General features: G+C 39.4%; 1 protein-coding gene across 3 annotated transcripts in view; it reads left to right on the forward strand.

Moving 5' to 3' along the window:
• The first annotated feature begins 357 nt into the window (after positions 1–357).
• Positions 358–13,265, forward strand: part of PRIM2 (DNA primase subunit 2) — a 344,380-nt gene continuing 331,472 nt past the window's right edge. Inside the window, exons 1-5 of one of the 3 annotated variants that reach the window (XM_007095550.2) lie at positions 358–434; positions 1,192–1,353; positions 4,038–4,141; positions 7,051–7,130; positions 8,705–8,825. In XM_007095550.2, coding sequence (XP_007095612.1) covers positions 1,200–1,353; positions 4,038–4,141; positions 7,051–7,130; positions 8,705–8,825 — 459 coding nt within the window. In that variant the 5' untranslated portion in view covers positions 358–434; positions 1,192–1,199. Of the gene's footprint in view, positions 435–489; positions 640–1,191; positions 1,354–4,037; positions 4,142–7,050; positions 7,131–8,704; positions 8,826–13,265 lie in introns of those variants that run through there. The other 2 variants (XM_042986602.1, XM_042986603.1) reach the window with 2 other exon arrangements.

Raw genomic sequence — 13,265 nt, forward strand, 5'->3', positions numbered from 1 at the left:
AAAGAAGAGAACCTCTAATACTGAGCAGTTCCGTAAACGCCTATTCCTCCCTTCCTCCGCTAGCTCCACAGTCCAGGCTGTGGATTAAAGCGCCACACTCTTGGGAGTCTGGAAATTCTGCCGATAGCTTTCCAGTTCCCCAATTTCAATCGTCAAAAAGCTATCGACTGCACATACAGGCCGTGCAACTTTTAATTTGGAGACACAAACAATCCTATTTAAAAAACTTTAAGCGGGCAACGTGGATTACACGCCCTCAGGAACCGAGGAGCGCCACATTGAGCATGCGCAGGGCGCGCGCTGGGTGGGCGGGAGGTTCGGAGGGCGGGCTTTGTGGTCCAGTCACTTCCGTTTCCGGCCCTATATGAACTCTCCCGCCATCTGACAAAAGCGCCTATCGGCGTTTCTGCATATCGCGTTTGGTGTGGTTGCAGGTAAGAGGATCTCCTGCGGTTTTACCACGGACAGTAGTCTTGGTGTTAAGGCTTGCAGGTCGAGAAAGAAAGGAGAGCACTTTGCGAGCCTTGGGAACAGAAGAATGACATGGTGGAGTGGGTGTATTGAGTATTGGTTGGTTGAGGCAGAGACGCAGGTGTTAGCGAGCTGAGGAGAGAACAGCTTCGTCGGAGGAGTGCTCAGGTAGGATTGAGGGGCTTAATTTTTATAGGAGTTTGAGGATGTTTCCTAAAAGGGGTTCGGAAGGACTGGATTAGAAAGACGTGTTCTGTTTTCCGGGGTCATAATATAGGAAGTGATGAATTGGACCCGGACCATTAAGTCTCTTCTCTGGAAAGCCAGAATCTACCGCGCTTTCCTCCGAATTTACGATTGCAACGGGTTTAAAATCTCATCTTAACTCTTGGGACTGTAGAGATCTAAGGACGGTGGTACACAGACCTATAGTGAACTGGCAATATCGCTTGACTTTGACTTTGATGTTGCTGGAAGTTATGACCACCACCTGCGTTTCACCGTGCACACCCCCCCCCTTCCCTTTACAGAATTGTTACAGGTGTGTTGTAGAAAATCTGGAAAATACAGAAAGACGTATTGCCTCGGGATGACCACTTTAACATTTTATGCATGCCCTTCAGTTTTTTGCTGTGTATGTGGAGTTGTTTTTTGCGCTTGTTGTTTGTTGTTTTCAACTCCATTTGCCATCCTTTTAACCCTTTTATGTTTCCTTCCAAGATAATGAGATGCAGTTTTCTGGAGGAAATCGGAAAAGACTGAGGTTGGGAGGTGACCAAAGGAATGCTTGCTATCCTCATAGCCTTCAGTTTTACTTGGAGCCACCTTCTGAAAACATATCTTTGATTGAGTTTGAAAGCTTGGCTATTGATAGAGTTAAACGTGAGTGATATTTGAATTAGAATTTATATATTCTTGAGAACTTCACTTACACTTTGTGGAAATGAATGAGGGTAATTTCCTTCATTCAGTTCATTCTCGAAATATTTATTGAGGGTTTGCTATTTACTGTTCAGTGTATATTTATTGAGTGCCACTATATTCTGGGGTGGGGATTTCGAGATGAATAATGTAATTCTCATATTTGTTGAAGCTGTATTCTAGTACACACTAAAGGCATCCAAAATAATAATCATAATTTAGTATTGTAAGTGCCTTACTAGAGGTAAATAGTAATGTTCTTATTTTTTTATTAAAAAAGCTTTTTTTATACATTTATTTTTGATAGACACAGAGCACAAGTGGGGGAGGGGCAGAGAGAAGGAGACCCAGAATCTGAAGCAGGCTCCAGGCTCTGAGCTGTCAGCACAGAGCCGGACGCGGGGCTTGGACTCACAAACCATGAAATCATGACCTGAGCCAAAGGTAGATGCTTAACCGACTGAGCCACCCAGGCGCCCCAAATAGTAATGCTCTTAAAACAGAAGTAGGGGTGACTTAGTTTGATTAAGTAAGACTTCTTAGAGAAGTTGAAGTGTAATCTAGACCTTGAAGGATGAGTAGAAATTTCTGAAAAGAGAAGTAGTTAAAGGTTTTTTTCAGTCCAAGATAACAAACTGTACTAAGGCTGGGAGGCAAAAGAGAGAATGTTATATCTGAGGGAACAGTGACAAGTTCAGAGCAAATGGAGAAGAATGGATAACCAAGGGCATTTTTTTGCCAAGCTAACAGTGTAATATGAGGGTGTAGGCAGGATGTGGCCTACTTATCCTCTGTGTGCTAGTGGAAGAAAGAAATAAGCTAGGATGAATTGAAACAGAAATAAAAGCAGTGTTTTCTGAGTTTATGTTCCAGGATATCCCTGTGGGAAAATCAGAAGGTAAGGTGAGAAACTGTTCATCATTTTTAGAAGAGCAGAGTGACAACTGCTAATACACAGAGGGGGCACTTAGTGTCTGTTGACTGAAAGGGTGAAGATAAGGGAGAAAAGGGTTTTAGGAACCTTAACAGCGTCAGATGCTTCATGGAGATTAAGAGGATGATTGAAGAGTGTCCCTTGGATTTGGCACTTAAGGGGTGAGCTAGTAAGTGCCTGAACTAAGGCAGTGACAAGTGGCAGTGTGTAGGCAGGGAGAGATTTAAGGGATACTGAGGAGGTATTCCTGACAGGATTTGGGAGTTGTTTGGATGTGAGGAGTGAGGGGGCCAGTGGGGGTGGCTGAAATTCCAGTCTGGATGGTCTGGTTAGAAACTGTGCTAGTGGCTCAGTTGGTTAAGCATCCAGCTTTGGCTCGGGTCATGATGTCATGGTTCATGGGTTCAAGCTCCACGTCAGGCTTTGTGCTGACAGCTCAGAGCCTGGAGCCTGCTTCAGATTCTGTGTCTCCCTCTCTCTCTGCCCCTTCCCTGCTTACGTTCTGTCTCTCCCTCTCTCAAAAATAAAAAAAACAAAAAAAAAACCTATGCTAGTTGAGATGGGGATAATAGGAAGAGGGGCAGGACTGAGGGGAAGATGATGAGTTTAGTTTGAGATACTGTAATAAGGAGGTACCTGTGGGACATGGAATTATGTTCAGGATTCATTTTTAGTTTTTCATCCTTGAATTACAAAAATGTTTTTTATATCGATGGAAGTAGAATTAATCTGAGAAAGAATTGACAAGGAACCTTTGAACAATATGCATCTAATCAGGACAGTTCACTTGCATCATTGGAGGGCTATGCTTCTTCACTGTTGTGTCTTCTCCTCTACTTCATCAGGAAAGGAAGGGCTGTTTTTTCTGATGATTCTATGCTGAGTAAATGAAACAAACTAACAGTTCCACAGAAGGGATGCAAACAAGAGTACTTAATTTTTTTTTTCATACCAGCACACTTGCATTCCTCGACAATGGTGGCTCAGTACAACAGTGATTATTCCCCATCCTTCACTCTCTGAGAATCCTGGTATTAACTTGTGGTGTGGGACATGAATATTTTCTGCACATGGATGGAAATTATCTTCTTATAAATTTATATAATTTATATAATGTACTTGCAGAAAATAAAACTATTACAACTTGTTATCTTTTATTTATTTTTTCAAGTTTGTTTACTTAGAGAGAGAACACAAGCAGGGGAGGAACAGAGAGAGAAGGAGAGAGAAAATTCCAAGCAAGCTCCTCCCTGTCAGTGCAGAGCCCTGATGCAGGGCTAGAGCTCCTGGACCGTGAGATCATGACCTGAGCTGGAATTAAGAGTTGGATGCTTAACTGACTGAGCCACCCAGGTGCCCCTATAACTTATCTTTTAAAAACAAGTAATTATGGAATTGTTCATAGGCTTTGTCTTGGGATTTAGTTTTTAAAAACTATCTTGGGGCGCCTGGATAGCTCAGTCACTTGAGCATCCGACTCTTGATTTCACCTCAAGTCATGATCCCAGGATCGTGGGATTAAGCCCTGCGTTGGGCTCTGTGCTGAGCGCAGAGCCTGTTTAAGATTCTCTCTCCTTGTCCCTCTCCTTGTCCCTCCCCCGTTTCCTTTCCCTCTCTGTCCCTTTTCTCTGCTTGTGTGTGTGCTGTCTTCTAAAAAAAATTATCTTGCATTCATACATTTTTCTTTCTTCTGTTTTTAAAAAATTTCTAGTGCTAAAAACAGTCGAAAATCTTGGTGTGAGCCATGTGAAAGGAACCGAGCAATACCAGAGTAAGTTGGAGGCTGAGATAAGAAGGCTCAAGTTTTCCTTCAGAGTAAGTAAAAGTGGGAAAGAAATGTTTTTCAGTTTGTATATATTTATATACTGAGTCTTGGTTGTGGAAAATCTCTTGTATTAGGCACAGGGCTTTTAAAAAGACTAAAATAGCATGGACTGTGCCTGAAGGTATATCTGCAGTCCACTAGGAATGATTGCCATATATAGTCAGACGATTATAATACAGCAGGGTTTCTCAGCCTCGGAACTACTGACATTTGGGCCTGATAATTTCTTGGTGTAGGGACTGTCCTGTGCATTGTAGGGTGCTCAGTAGCATCTCTGGCTTCTACCTGGTATGTATCTCCAGACATTGCCAGATGTACCCTGTGCACCACAGGATGAGTACTGTTACTAGATATGTGTTCCAGGAACTCCAAGAGCACATAGGATTACCCAGCCCAGCTTGGGGAGGTTTGGGAAGGTGTTAAAGTTCCTGGTAGTGCTGGAACTGAAACTCGATAGATGTGATCAGATTTTTATTTTGGGAACAATAGATAGATGTGAAACTCGATAGATGTGATCAGATTTTTATTTTGGGAAGATAGCAGATTGAGAGGGCCATGTCTGTGGGAGGAAAACCAAGTAGCTTGGACATAATGAGAGTGATTCAAATTGGAGAAAAGGATGAGAGTGATTTGAATTGGAGAAGAGGACTAGTATAATGATATTATGAAGGTAGAATCAAAAGATTTTAGTGACATTACAGGGAGAAGGGAAAAGAGAGTTATGAATGACACCTTAGGTTTCTGGTTAGGACAACTATGGATGGTGGTAGTATTTTGAGAGGTAACATATAGGAGGAGAAGCAAGTCTTAGAAGGAACATGTTGAGTTCTAGACAAGAATTTGAGGTTCTAGTGGAAATGTGTAGTAGATGATTGGATATGTATATAGCTTGGACTTAAGGCTGGAGTTGGGAGTATGGATTTAAGAAGAAGGTTGGAATCATCAGGAGGAGGGAAATATTTGAGTGAGAAGACGATGGAGGACAAGATGTGAAGAATACCAGTACTGAAGGTGAAGTAGAATTGGGGGAGTCTGGGAAGGAGATTGAGAAGGAGCTGCCTGAGAGGTGGGAGATCAGCAGGGATAATAGTGGCATGGTAGCCAAGGAAATTTGGAGTTTCCATAATGATGATTATGATGTAAATACTGATCCCATAGGAATAATAACAGCAAGCATTCATATTATGCTTAGTGTATCCCAGAGTTTGCCCTAAGCATATTACATATATTAATCCATGTAATATAGTTAATAGTCTTATGAAGCAGGTACAATTGTCATCCCTATTTTATAGATAAAGGTACAGAGTTATTGATAGACTGAGTAACTGGCCCAGGCTTATGAGATGGTAAATGGTGGGGCCAAGATTAGAACTGGACATTTTGTCTCCAGGTGATACTCTTAACCACATAATTTCAGAAGCTTAGGCATGAGTTGTACGGATAGATGACTTGTAGATAGAGGCAGAAGCCAAAATGAGGACGGTGTTTGGAGGAGAGAGGTGGGTGTAGAATATGTACTCTTTTAAGATGGCTAGCTGAAAAGACAGGGGAGAAATAGGTCTGAATATAGAAGAATTTGTAGGGAAAAAGAGAGGACACATAACAGGAGACACTTGAACATGCTTATAAGCTGAGTGAAAAAATCTAGAAGAGAAAGAAGAGGAGGGGAGCTTAAAGATACTTGGAGAGAGCATTTGATAAATCAAGATCCTTAGGAGCCAAGAGCAGATGGATTGCATGGTTCAGGTTTAGGGATGAGCTTATTCAGGAGGAGGGGGAGATCCTTTGTCCATAGAGATGGAAGGGAAAGTAATACAGTGGATGCACAAGCTTGGAGCTGAAGAAGTTGGCCTGGTGGCCTTTATTTTCTGTAAAGTAAGTGAAGTTCTCTGTTGAGAGAGAAGATGGCGTGGTAGGGAGCTTGGGTCAAGTAGTGAAGACTGAAGCAGCTTTTCTAACAGTGAGGAAAGAGATGATTATGTGTCAAATCTCTGTTCTATTGTTTAATAAGCTTTATGACTCTGGAAAAATTTCAGAACATCCCTGTGCCTCAGTTTCCTCCTTAAAAAATTTTCTTGAAATTAATTTTTATATATTTTTGAGAAAGAGAGTGTGAGCAGGGGAGGGGCAGAAAGAGAGAGGGAGACACAGAATCCAAAGCAGGCTCCAGCCTCTGAGCTGTCAGAGCAGAGCCTGATGCGCGGCTAAAAACTCATGAACCGTGAGATCATGATCTGAGCTGAAGTTGGATGCTTAACTGACTGAGCCACTTAGGCGGTTTCCTCATATTTAAAATAGGGATATAGTAGTGCTTACCTCATGAGAGTTTTTTTTTTTAAAGATTAAGTGAGTTAATAGATTAAACATGCTTACAACAGTGCTGTAAGTGTACCTCATAAGTGCTCAAGACATGTTTGCTCTTACTCTGTTGGACTTGAATAAGAATTTCTTGGTGCTTGTAAAAGTCCAGTTCAGGTTAGAGGTTGTGAATTTTTAATATTCCAAATTCTCAATAATTGTGTATTTTTTTCCCCCAGAGATTCTTAGTGTTTTGGGAATAGGACTGCAGATTTATTTAGAATCTAGGTTTGGCCAAATGGTTAAATGAAGGTTCATGCCAGAGGTGGTGGAAGAGGGGAGAACCCTGGATATATGCTGGGTAAGAAAGAAAGTTAAGAGAGGAGTTGATAGAAGAGAGTCCAAACCCAGGAGGTTTTGTTTGAGATCAGGTCAGATCTCAGTGTCACTTGTTTGCTAACGTAAGTAAAATGGTAGTTACATATTATGAAATTTGTTTTTGAAACTTTTATTTTAGCATTGGCTTATATTGACTCCATTTTTCTTTATACCTCTTAACATTCTAATGTGTTTATGTTATTCATGTGTCATTATTTTTAAGGAAAATGTAGAAAATGAATATGAACGCCGAAGAAGAGATCATATTTCTCACTTTATTTTACGCCTTGCTTATTGCCAGTCGTGAGTATACGTTTAGACTCTCATAGTCAAAGCTGCTATCTTGGGTTACAAATTGGTACGTGGGAAGCTGACATGTATTGTACTGCACATAGGAAAACTCAGAATAACATCAGAAGCTGGTGATTCATGGGTTGAACACTGTTGTTGCAAATTGTTTGAAGCCAGTTGTTTACTAAAAAAAATTGAAAAAAATTCTATTGTAAAACTTGCCTGTGGAAACACTAGTTTTATGGGAGAGGCTCTTCATTTGGGATTTGCAATTGTGGGGGTGGGATTTCGGTAAGAAAGGACTTTTTGATCCTGTTTTCTCAGAAAAAAAGTGGCACTATTTATAAGAAATAATACCTCAAACATATACTTGAATTTAGTACAGATGTAAGCTATTTTCCCTTTGCTAGTTGGTTTCTTGTAAGTCTACAGTGCCACCCAGAGGGAGAAGGAGTTAGTTGCCTTTTTCTTTTCTTTTTTTTTTTTTAAACTGTGTTTTTTGTTTTTTTTTTTCTGTACTAATTTTGGCTAAATAATATACTTATTGTAAGTTTCTTTTCTGTTTCTTTCTGTTAAGAGTCTTATCAAATGAGAATCTTGAATTGTTTACTATCCCACTTATCCCTGGACAGGTGATCCTATCCACGACCATCTTTGGTTCTGGAGGTTTTCTTTTGTAAAGATGAACGTGCAGTTTATGTAATTTATGCAGTAAATGAATTGCTGACAATCTGTGAAAGTCCCTTTGAGGGGGGGATCTACATCATATTTTATGTATAGTAGTATAATTATTTTGTGACAATAGTAATTACCATTATGTATTTTATGAATTTATATTTGTGTTGCTTTTTCAAAAATCACGATGTAGTTGTGCATATTAAATTTTGTGAAATTATTAACTATAAAGCTGTAAACAAAGTTTACTTTCAGAGTTTATCTGATCATAATCTATTCAGAGATAAAGTGACCTTTAAAAATTTTGGTGTTGGGGCACCTGGGTGGCTCAGTCAATTGAGCGTCTGACTTCGGCTCAGGTCATGATCTCCCTGTTTGTGAGTTCGAGCCCCGCGTCGGGCTCTGTGGTGACAGCTCAGAGCCTGGAGCCTGTTTCAGATTCTGTGTCTCCTTCTCTCTCTGACCCTCCACTGCTCATGCTCTGTCTTTCCCTCTCTGTCAAAAATAAATGTTAAAAAAAAAAATTTTTGGTGTTGATTTGGCACTGATGGAACCACCTTAGACTGAAGGAATACCCCATTTTCTGATGTAAATGACCGTTTTGCAGTTAAATGCAATGAACTGTTTTCTTTTATATTGTTGGATAATCAGCTAGGCTCAAGGTATTCTGTATTTAATTCTATATTCATAATACCTCTCCCAATGTACGCATCCTTGAAGATCGTGGTATGTGCTCTGTATACTGTTTATCATAATAGACGACATGTGTGCTTTTAACTTCTGTCTGTTGGCATCTTGCTCATATTTGAGTTTTATTTCATAAAAAATTCTTGATTTTAATAATCCATGGACTTTTAAAATAATCAGTGGACTTTTCATTTATACTTATCATTTCTCTGTCTTGATTTCAGTGAGGATCTTAGACGCTGGTTCATTCAACAAGAAATGGATCTCCTTCGATTTCGATTCAGTATTTTACCCAAAGACAAGATTCAAAGTTTCTTAAAGGATAGCCATTTGCATTTTGAGGCCGTGAGTATGGTTTTGTAGCCATTTTCAGTTGTTTTCACCATTCATCCCTTCCCATTCACCTTAAGTGCGAGTATTAATGTGAGGTGTTTTTTTTTTTAAATTTTTTTTTTTTAACGTTTATTTATTTTTGGGACAGAGAGAGACAGAGCATGAACAGGGGAGGGGCAGAGAGAGAGGGAGACACAGAATTGGAAGCAGGCTCCAGGCTCTGAGCCATCAGCCCAGAGCCTGATGCGGGGCTCGAACTCACGGACCGCGAGATCGTGACCTGAGCTGAAGTCGGACGCTTAACCGACTGAGCCACCCAGGTGCCCGTGAGGTGTTTTTTCTGTTTACATTTTCTTAAGTACTTGCCTGAAACAATAGCTATTGGCTTTGCACAGCAATGAAACTTTGCCTTTCTGTGACTAGAAGAAAAGGGACTCCTTAGTACCGAAGTTTCACATTTAGTTGCTTTATTAAATATGTGACTTGTGAAAGCACAAGAAGGTTTAATTTATAAGAGTTCATCTTTAATCTTCTAGGCTGAAAATTTAAAGCTAATAATATACATTAAAGAGAATAGAGAGGTGGTAGTATTTACTTCTAATGATGATGTTTAATTTAGACTTTATTTGAAAAGTCAGTTGTCAGTAGAACCTCTGAATAGTTATTCTGCAGATATATTTAATTTATGTATCATAACTATATATTAAAGAAGAAATGTCTGGGATATATTTAGCAGGTATAAGTATTGTGGGTGGAAATAGGATTTATGTCTTTTAGGTGGATCTGTGTTGTAGTGGGAAGGCTGAAAAATTCTGTTCTGGAAGACTTAGACTCAGATGGTAGTAGCATTGGGTGAGTCTTGATTTTGATGTTAGAGTGAGTAACTTAAAGCCAAATAAAGTAGAAGTTGGAGTGAAATACATGGTCCTGTCTGAGAAGTGGAAAATGTACCTACTGTATACAGGAACACTGTTGGTTTTTGAAGTTGGTGGAAAGAAATAGCATGAAGGGAAGTAAATATTTGATAGACGTTTAGTGTTTAGCATGTGCTAGGGAAGCACTTTCAAGTTTCTCTCCCTTCTCATAAGAGGTCAGTGAGATTTCTAAATAACATCTATGTGGGCATAGAAGAGTGTCAAGCTCAGATCATCTGACCCAAGCCCCATGCTTTTTTCCCTTTGTTTTAACTTAGATCCTTAGTGAAGTCCATTATTGCTAATTCAATTACAGTTACTTTATCCTTTCATGATAAAAATAATGTATATTTTCCTGTGGAAATGAATAGAGGAGTGTCTTTGAGAAGATCTATTTTTTATAGATGTGTCTATGGTGTCTCCATGTATTGTCACGTGTAATTTTTTAAAGCAAAAACCATGTTTCTTTTAAAAAACTTTAAAATTTGGGGTGCTTGGCTGACTCAGGCAGTTGAGCATCCGACTCTTGGTTTTGGGTCAGGTCACGATTTCACAGTTCATGAGATTGAGCTCTGCATTGGGCTCTGTGCTGACAGTGTGGAGCCTGTTTGGGAAACTCACTCTCCCTTTCTCTCTGCGCCTCCTTCACACATATGCGCGCGCTCTCTCTCTCTCTCCCCCCCCCCCCCTCTCAAAATAAACATTAAAAAAAACAAAACAAAAAAAAACATGGGGCGCCTGGGTGGCTTGGTCGGTTAAGCGTCCGACTTCGGCTCAGGTCATGATCTCACGGTCCGTGAGTTCGAGCCCCGCGTCGGGCTCTGTGGACAGCTCAGAGCCTGGAGCCTGTTTCAGATTCTGTGTCTCCCTCTCTCTCTGCTCCTCACCTGTTCATGCTCTGTCTCTCTCTGTCTCAAAAATAAATAAACGTTAAAAAAAAATTAAAAACAAAAAACAAAAAACAAAACTTTAAAATTTAAGCGTAACACACACAGAAAAGTGCACAGATTGGAATTGTATAGCTCTGTGAAGTATCACAAAGTGAACATTAACAGAGTTAAGAAATAGAATGTTGCTATCACCTGTGCACCTTATGCGTCCTCCCATTCACTATCTCCTATCTTCCACTGAAAATTAGCCACTGTCTGACTCTTAATATCATAAGTTAATTCTGACTATTTTTTGGACTTTATATAAATGGTATTGTATAGTATGTCTTTCTTCACCAGCTTTATCGAGACCTAATTGACATATAACATTGTGTAAGTTTCAGGTGTCAGATGTGATGATTTGATACATGTATGCCTTGTGAAATGTTTTACCACAGTAAGGCTAGTTAACACATCCTTCACCTCACATAATTACCATTTTGTTGTGGTTATGGTGAGAACATGTAAAATTTACTCACATAGCAACTTTTCAGTTATATAATACAGTATTGTTAACTATATCCATCATTCTGGAAGTTTGCACTCTTTTTTTTTTTTTTTTTGATTTAACTTTATTTTTTATTTTTTAAAATTTACATCCAAATTAGTATATAGTGAAGCAATGATTTCAGTAGATTCCTTAATGCCCCTTACCCATTTAGCCCATCCCCCCTCCCAGAACCCCTCCAGCAACCCTCAGTTCTCCATATTTATGAGTCTCTTCTGTTTTGTCTCCCTCCCTGTTTTTATAGTATTTTTATTTCCCTTCCCTTATGTTCATCTGTTTTGTGTCTTAAAGTCCTCATATGAGTGAAGTAATATGATTTTTGTCTTTCTCTGACTAATTTCACTTAGCATAATACCCTCCAGTTCCATCCACGTAGTTGCAGTTGGCAAGATTTCATTCTTTTTGATTGCCGAGTAATACTCCGCTGTATATATATACCACATCTTCTTTATCCATTCATCCATCGATGGACATTTGGGCGCTTTCCATACTTTGGCTATTGTTGATAGTGCTGCTATAAACATTGGGGTGCATGTGTCCCTTTCAAACAGCATACCTGTATCCCTTGGATAAATGCCTAGTAGTACAATTGCTGGGTTGTAGGGTAGTTCTATTTTTAGTTTTCTGAGGAACCTCCATACTGTTTTCCAGAGTGGCTGCACCAGCTTGCAATCCTACCAACAATGCAAAAGAGATCCTCTTTCTTCTCATCCTCACCAACATCTGTTGTTGCCTGAGTTGTTAATGTTAGCCATTCTGACAGGTGTAAGGTGATATCTCATTGTGGTTTTGATTTGTATTTTCCTGATGATGAGTGATGTTGAGCATTTTTTCATGTGTCGGTTGACCATCTGGATGTCTTCTTTGGAGAAGTGTCTCTTCATGTCTTTTGCCACATTTCTTCACTGGATTCCATTTCTTCACTGGATTATTTGTTTTTTGGGTGTTGAGTTTGGTCAGTTCTTTATAGATGTTGGATAGTAACCCTTTATCTGATATGTCATTTGTAAATATCTTCTCCCATTCTCACGGTTGCCTTTTAGTTTTACTGATTGTTTCCTTTGCTGTGCAGAAGATTTTTATTTTGATGAGGTCCCAATAAGTTCATTTTTGCTTTTGTTTGCCTTGCCTCTGGAGATGTGTTGAGTAAGAAGTTGCCACGGCCAAGATCAAAGAGGTTTTGTCTGCTTTCTCCTCGAGGATTTTGATGGCTTCCTGTCTTACATTGAGGTCTTTCATCCATTTTGAGTTTATTTTTGTGTATGGTGTAAGAAAGTGGTCCAGATTCCTTCTTCTGCATGTCGCTGTCCAGTTTTCCCAGCACCACTTGCTGAAGAGACTGTCTTTATTCCATTGGATATTCTTTCCTGCTTTGTCAGAGATTAGTTGGTCATACATTTGTGGGTCCATTTCTGGGTTCTCTGTTCCATTGATCTGAGTGTTCATGTGCCAGTACCGTACTGTCTTGATGATTACAGCTTTGTAGTATAGCTTGAAGTCTGAGACTGTGACGCCTCCTGCTTTGGTTTTCTTTTTCAAGATTGCTTTGGCTATTTGGGGTCTTTTCTGGTTCCATACAAATTTTAGGATTATTTGTTCTAGCTCTGTGAAGAATGCTGGTGTTACTTTGATAGGGATTGCATTGAATATGTAGATTGCTTTGGGTGGTATCGACATTTTAACAATATTTGTTCCTCCTATCCAGGAGCATGGAATCTTTTTCCATTTTTTTGTGTGTTCTTCAGTTTCTTTCATAAGTTTTCTTTAGTTTTCAGCGCATCGGTTTTTCACCTCTTTGGTTAGATTTATTCCTAGGTATTTTATGTTTTTTTGTGTAACCGTAAATGGGATCGATTCCTTGATTTCTCTTTCTGTTGCTTCATTGTTGGTGTATAGGAATGCATTTTTTTTTTTTTTAATGACCGAATAGTTCATTGTATAATATACCACATCTTTTTATCTATTCATCTATGGGTGAACACTGGCATTGCTTTCATATCTTGGCTATTGTGAATAATGGTTTGTTTAGCACAATATTTTAAAGTTTCATCCGTGTTGTAGCCTATATCAGTATTTCATTCCTTTTTATTTTCAAATGATA

Source organism: Panthera tigris, chromosome B2, assembly GCF_018350195.1.
Source record: "Panthera tigris isolate Pti1 chromosome B2, P.tigris_Pti1_mat1.1, whole genome shotgun sequence".
In the NCBI taxonomy this organism is placed as follows: domain Eukaryota; kingdom Metazoa; phylum Chordata; class Mammalia; order Carnivora; family Felidae; genus Panthera; species Panthera tigris.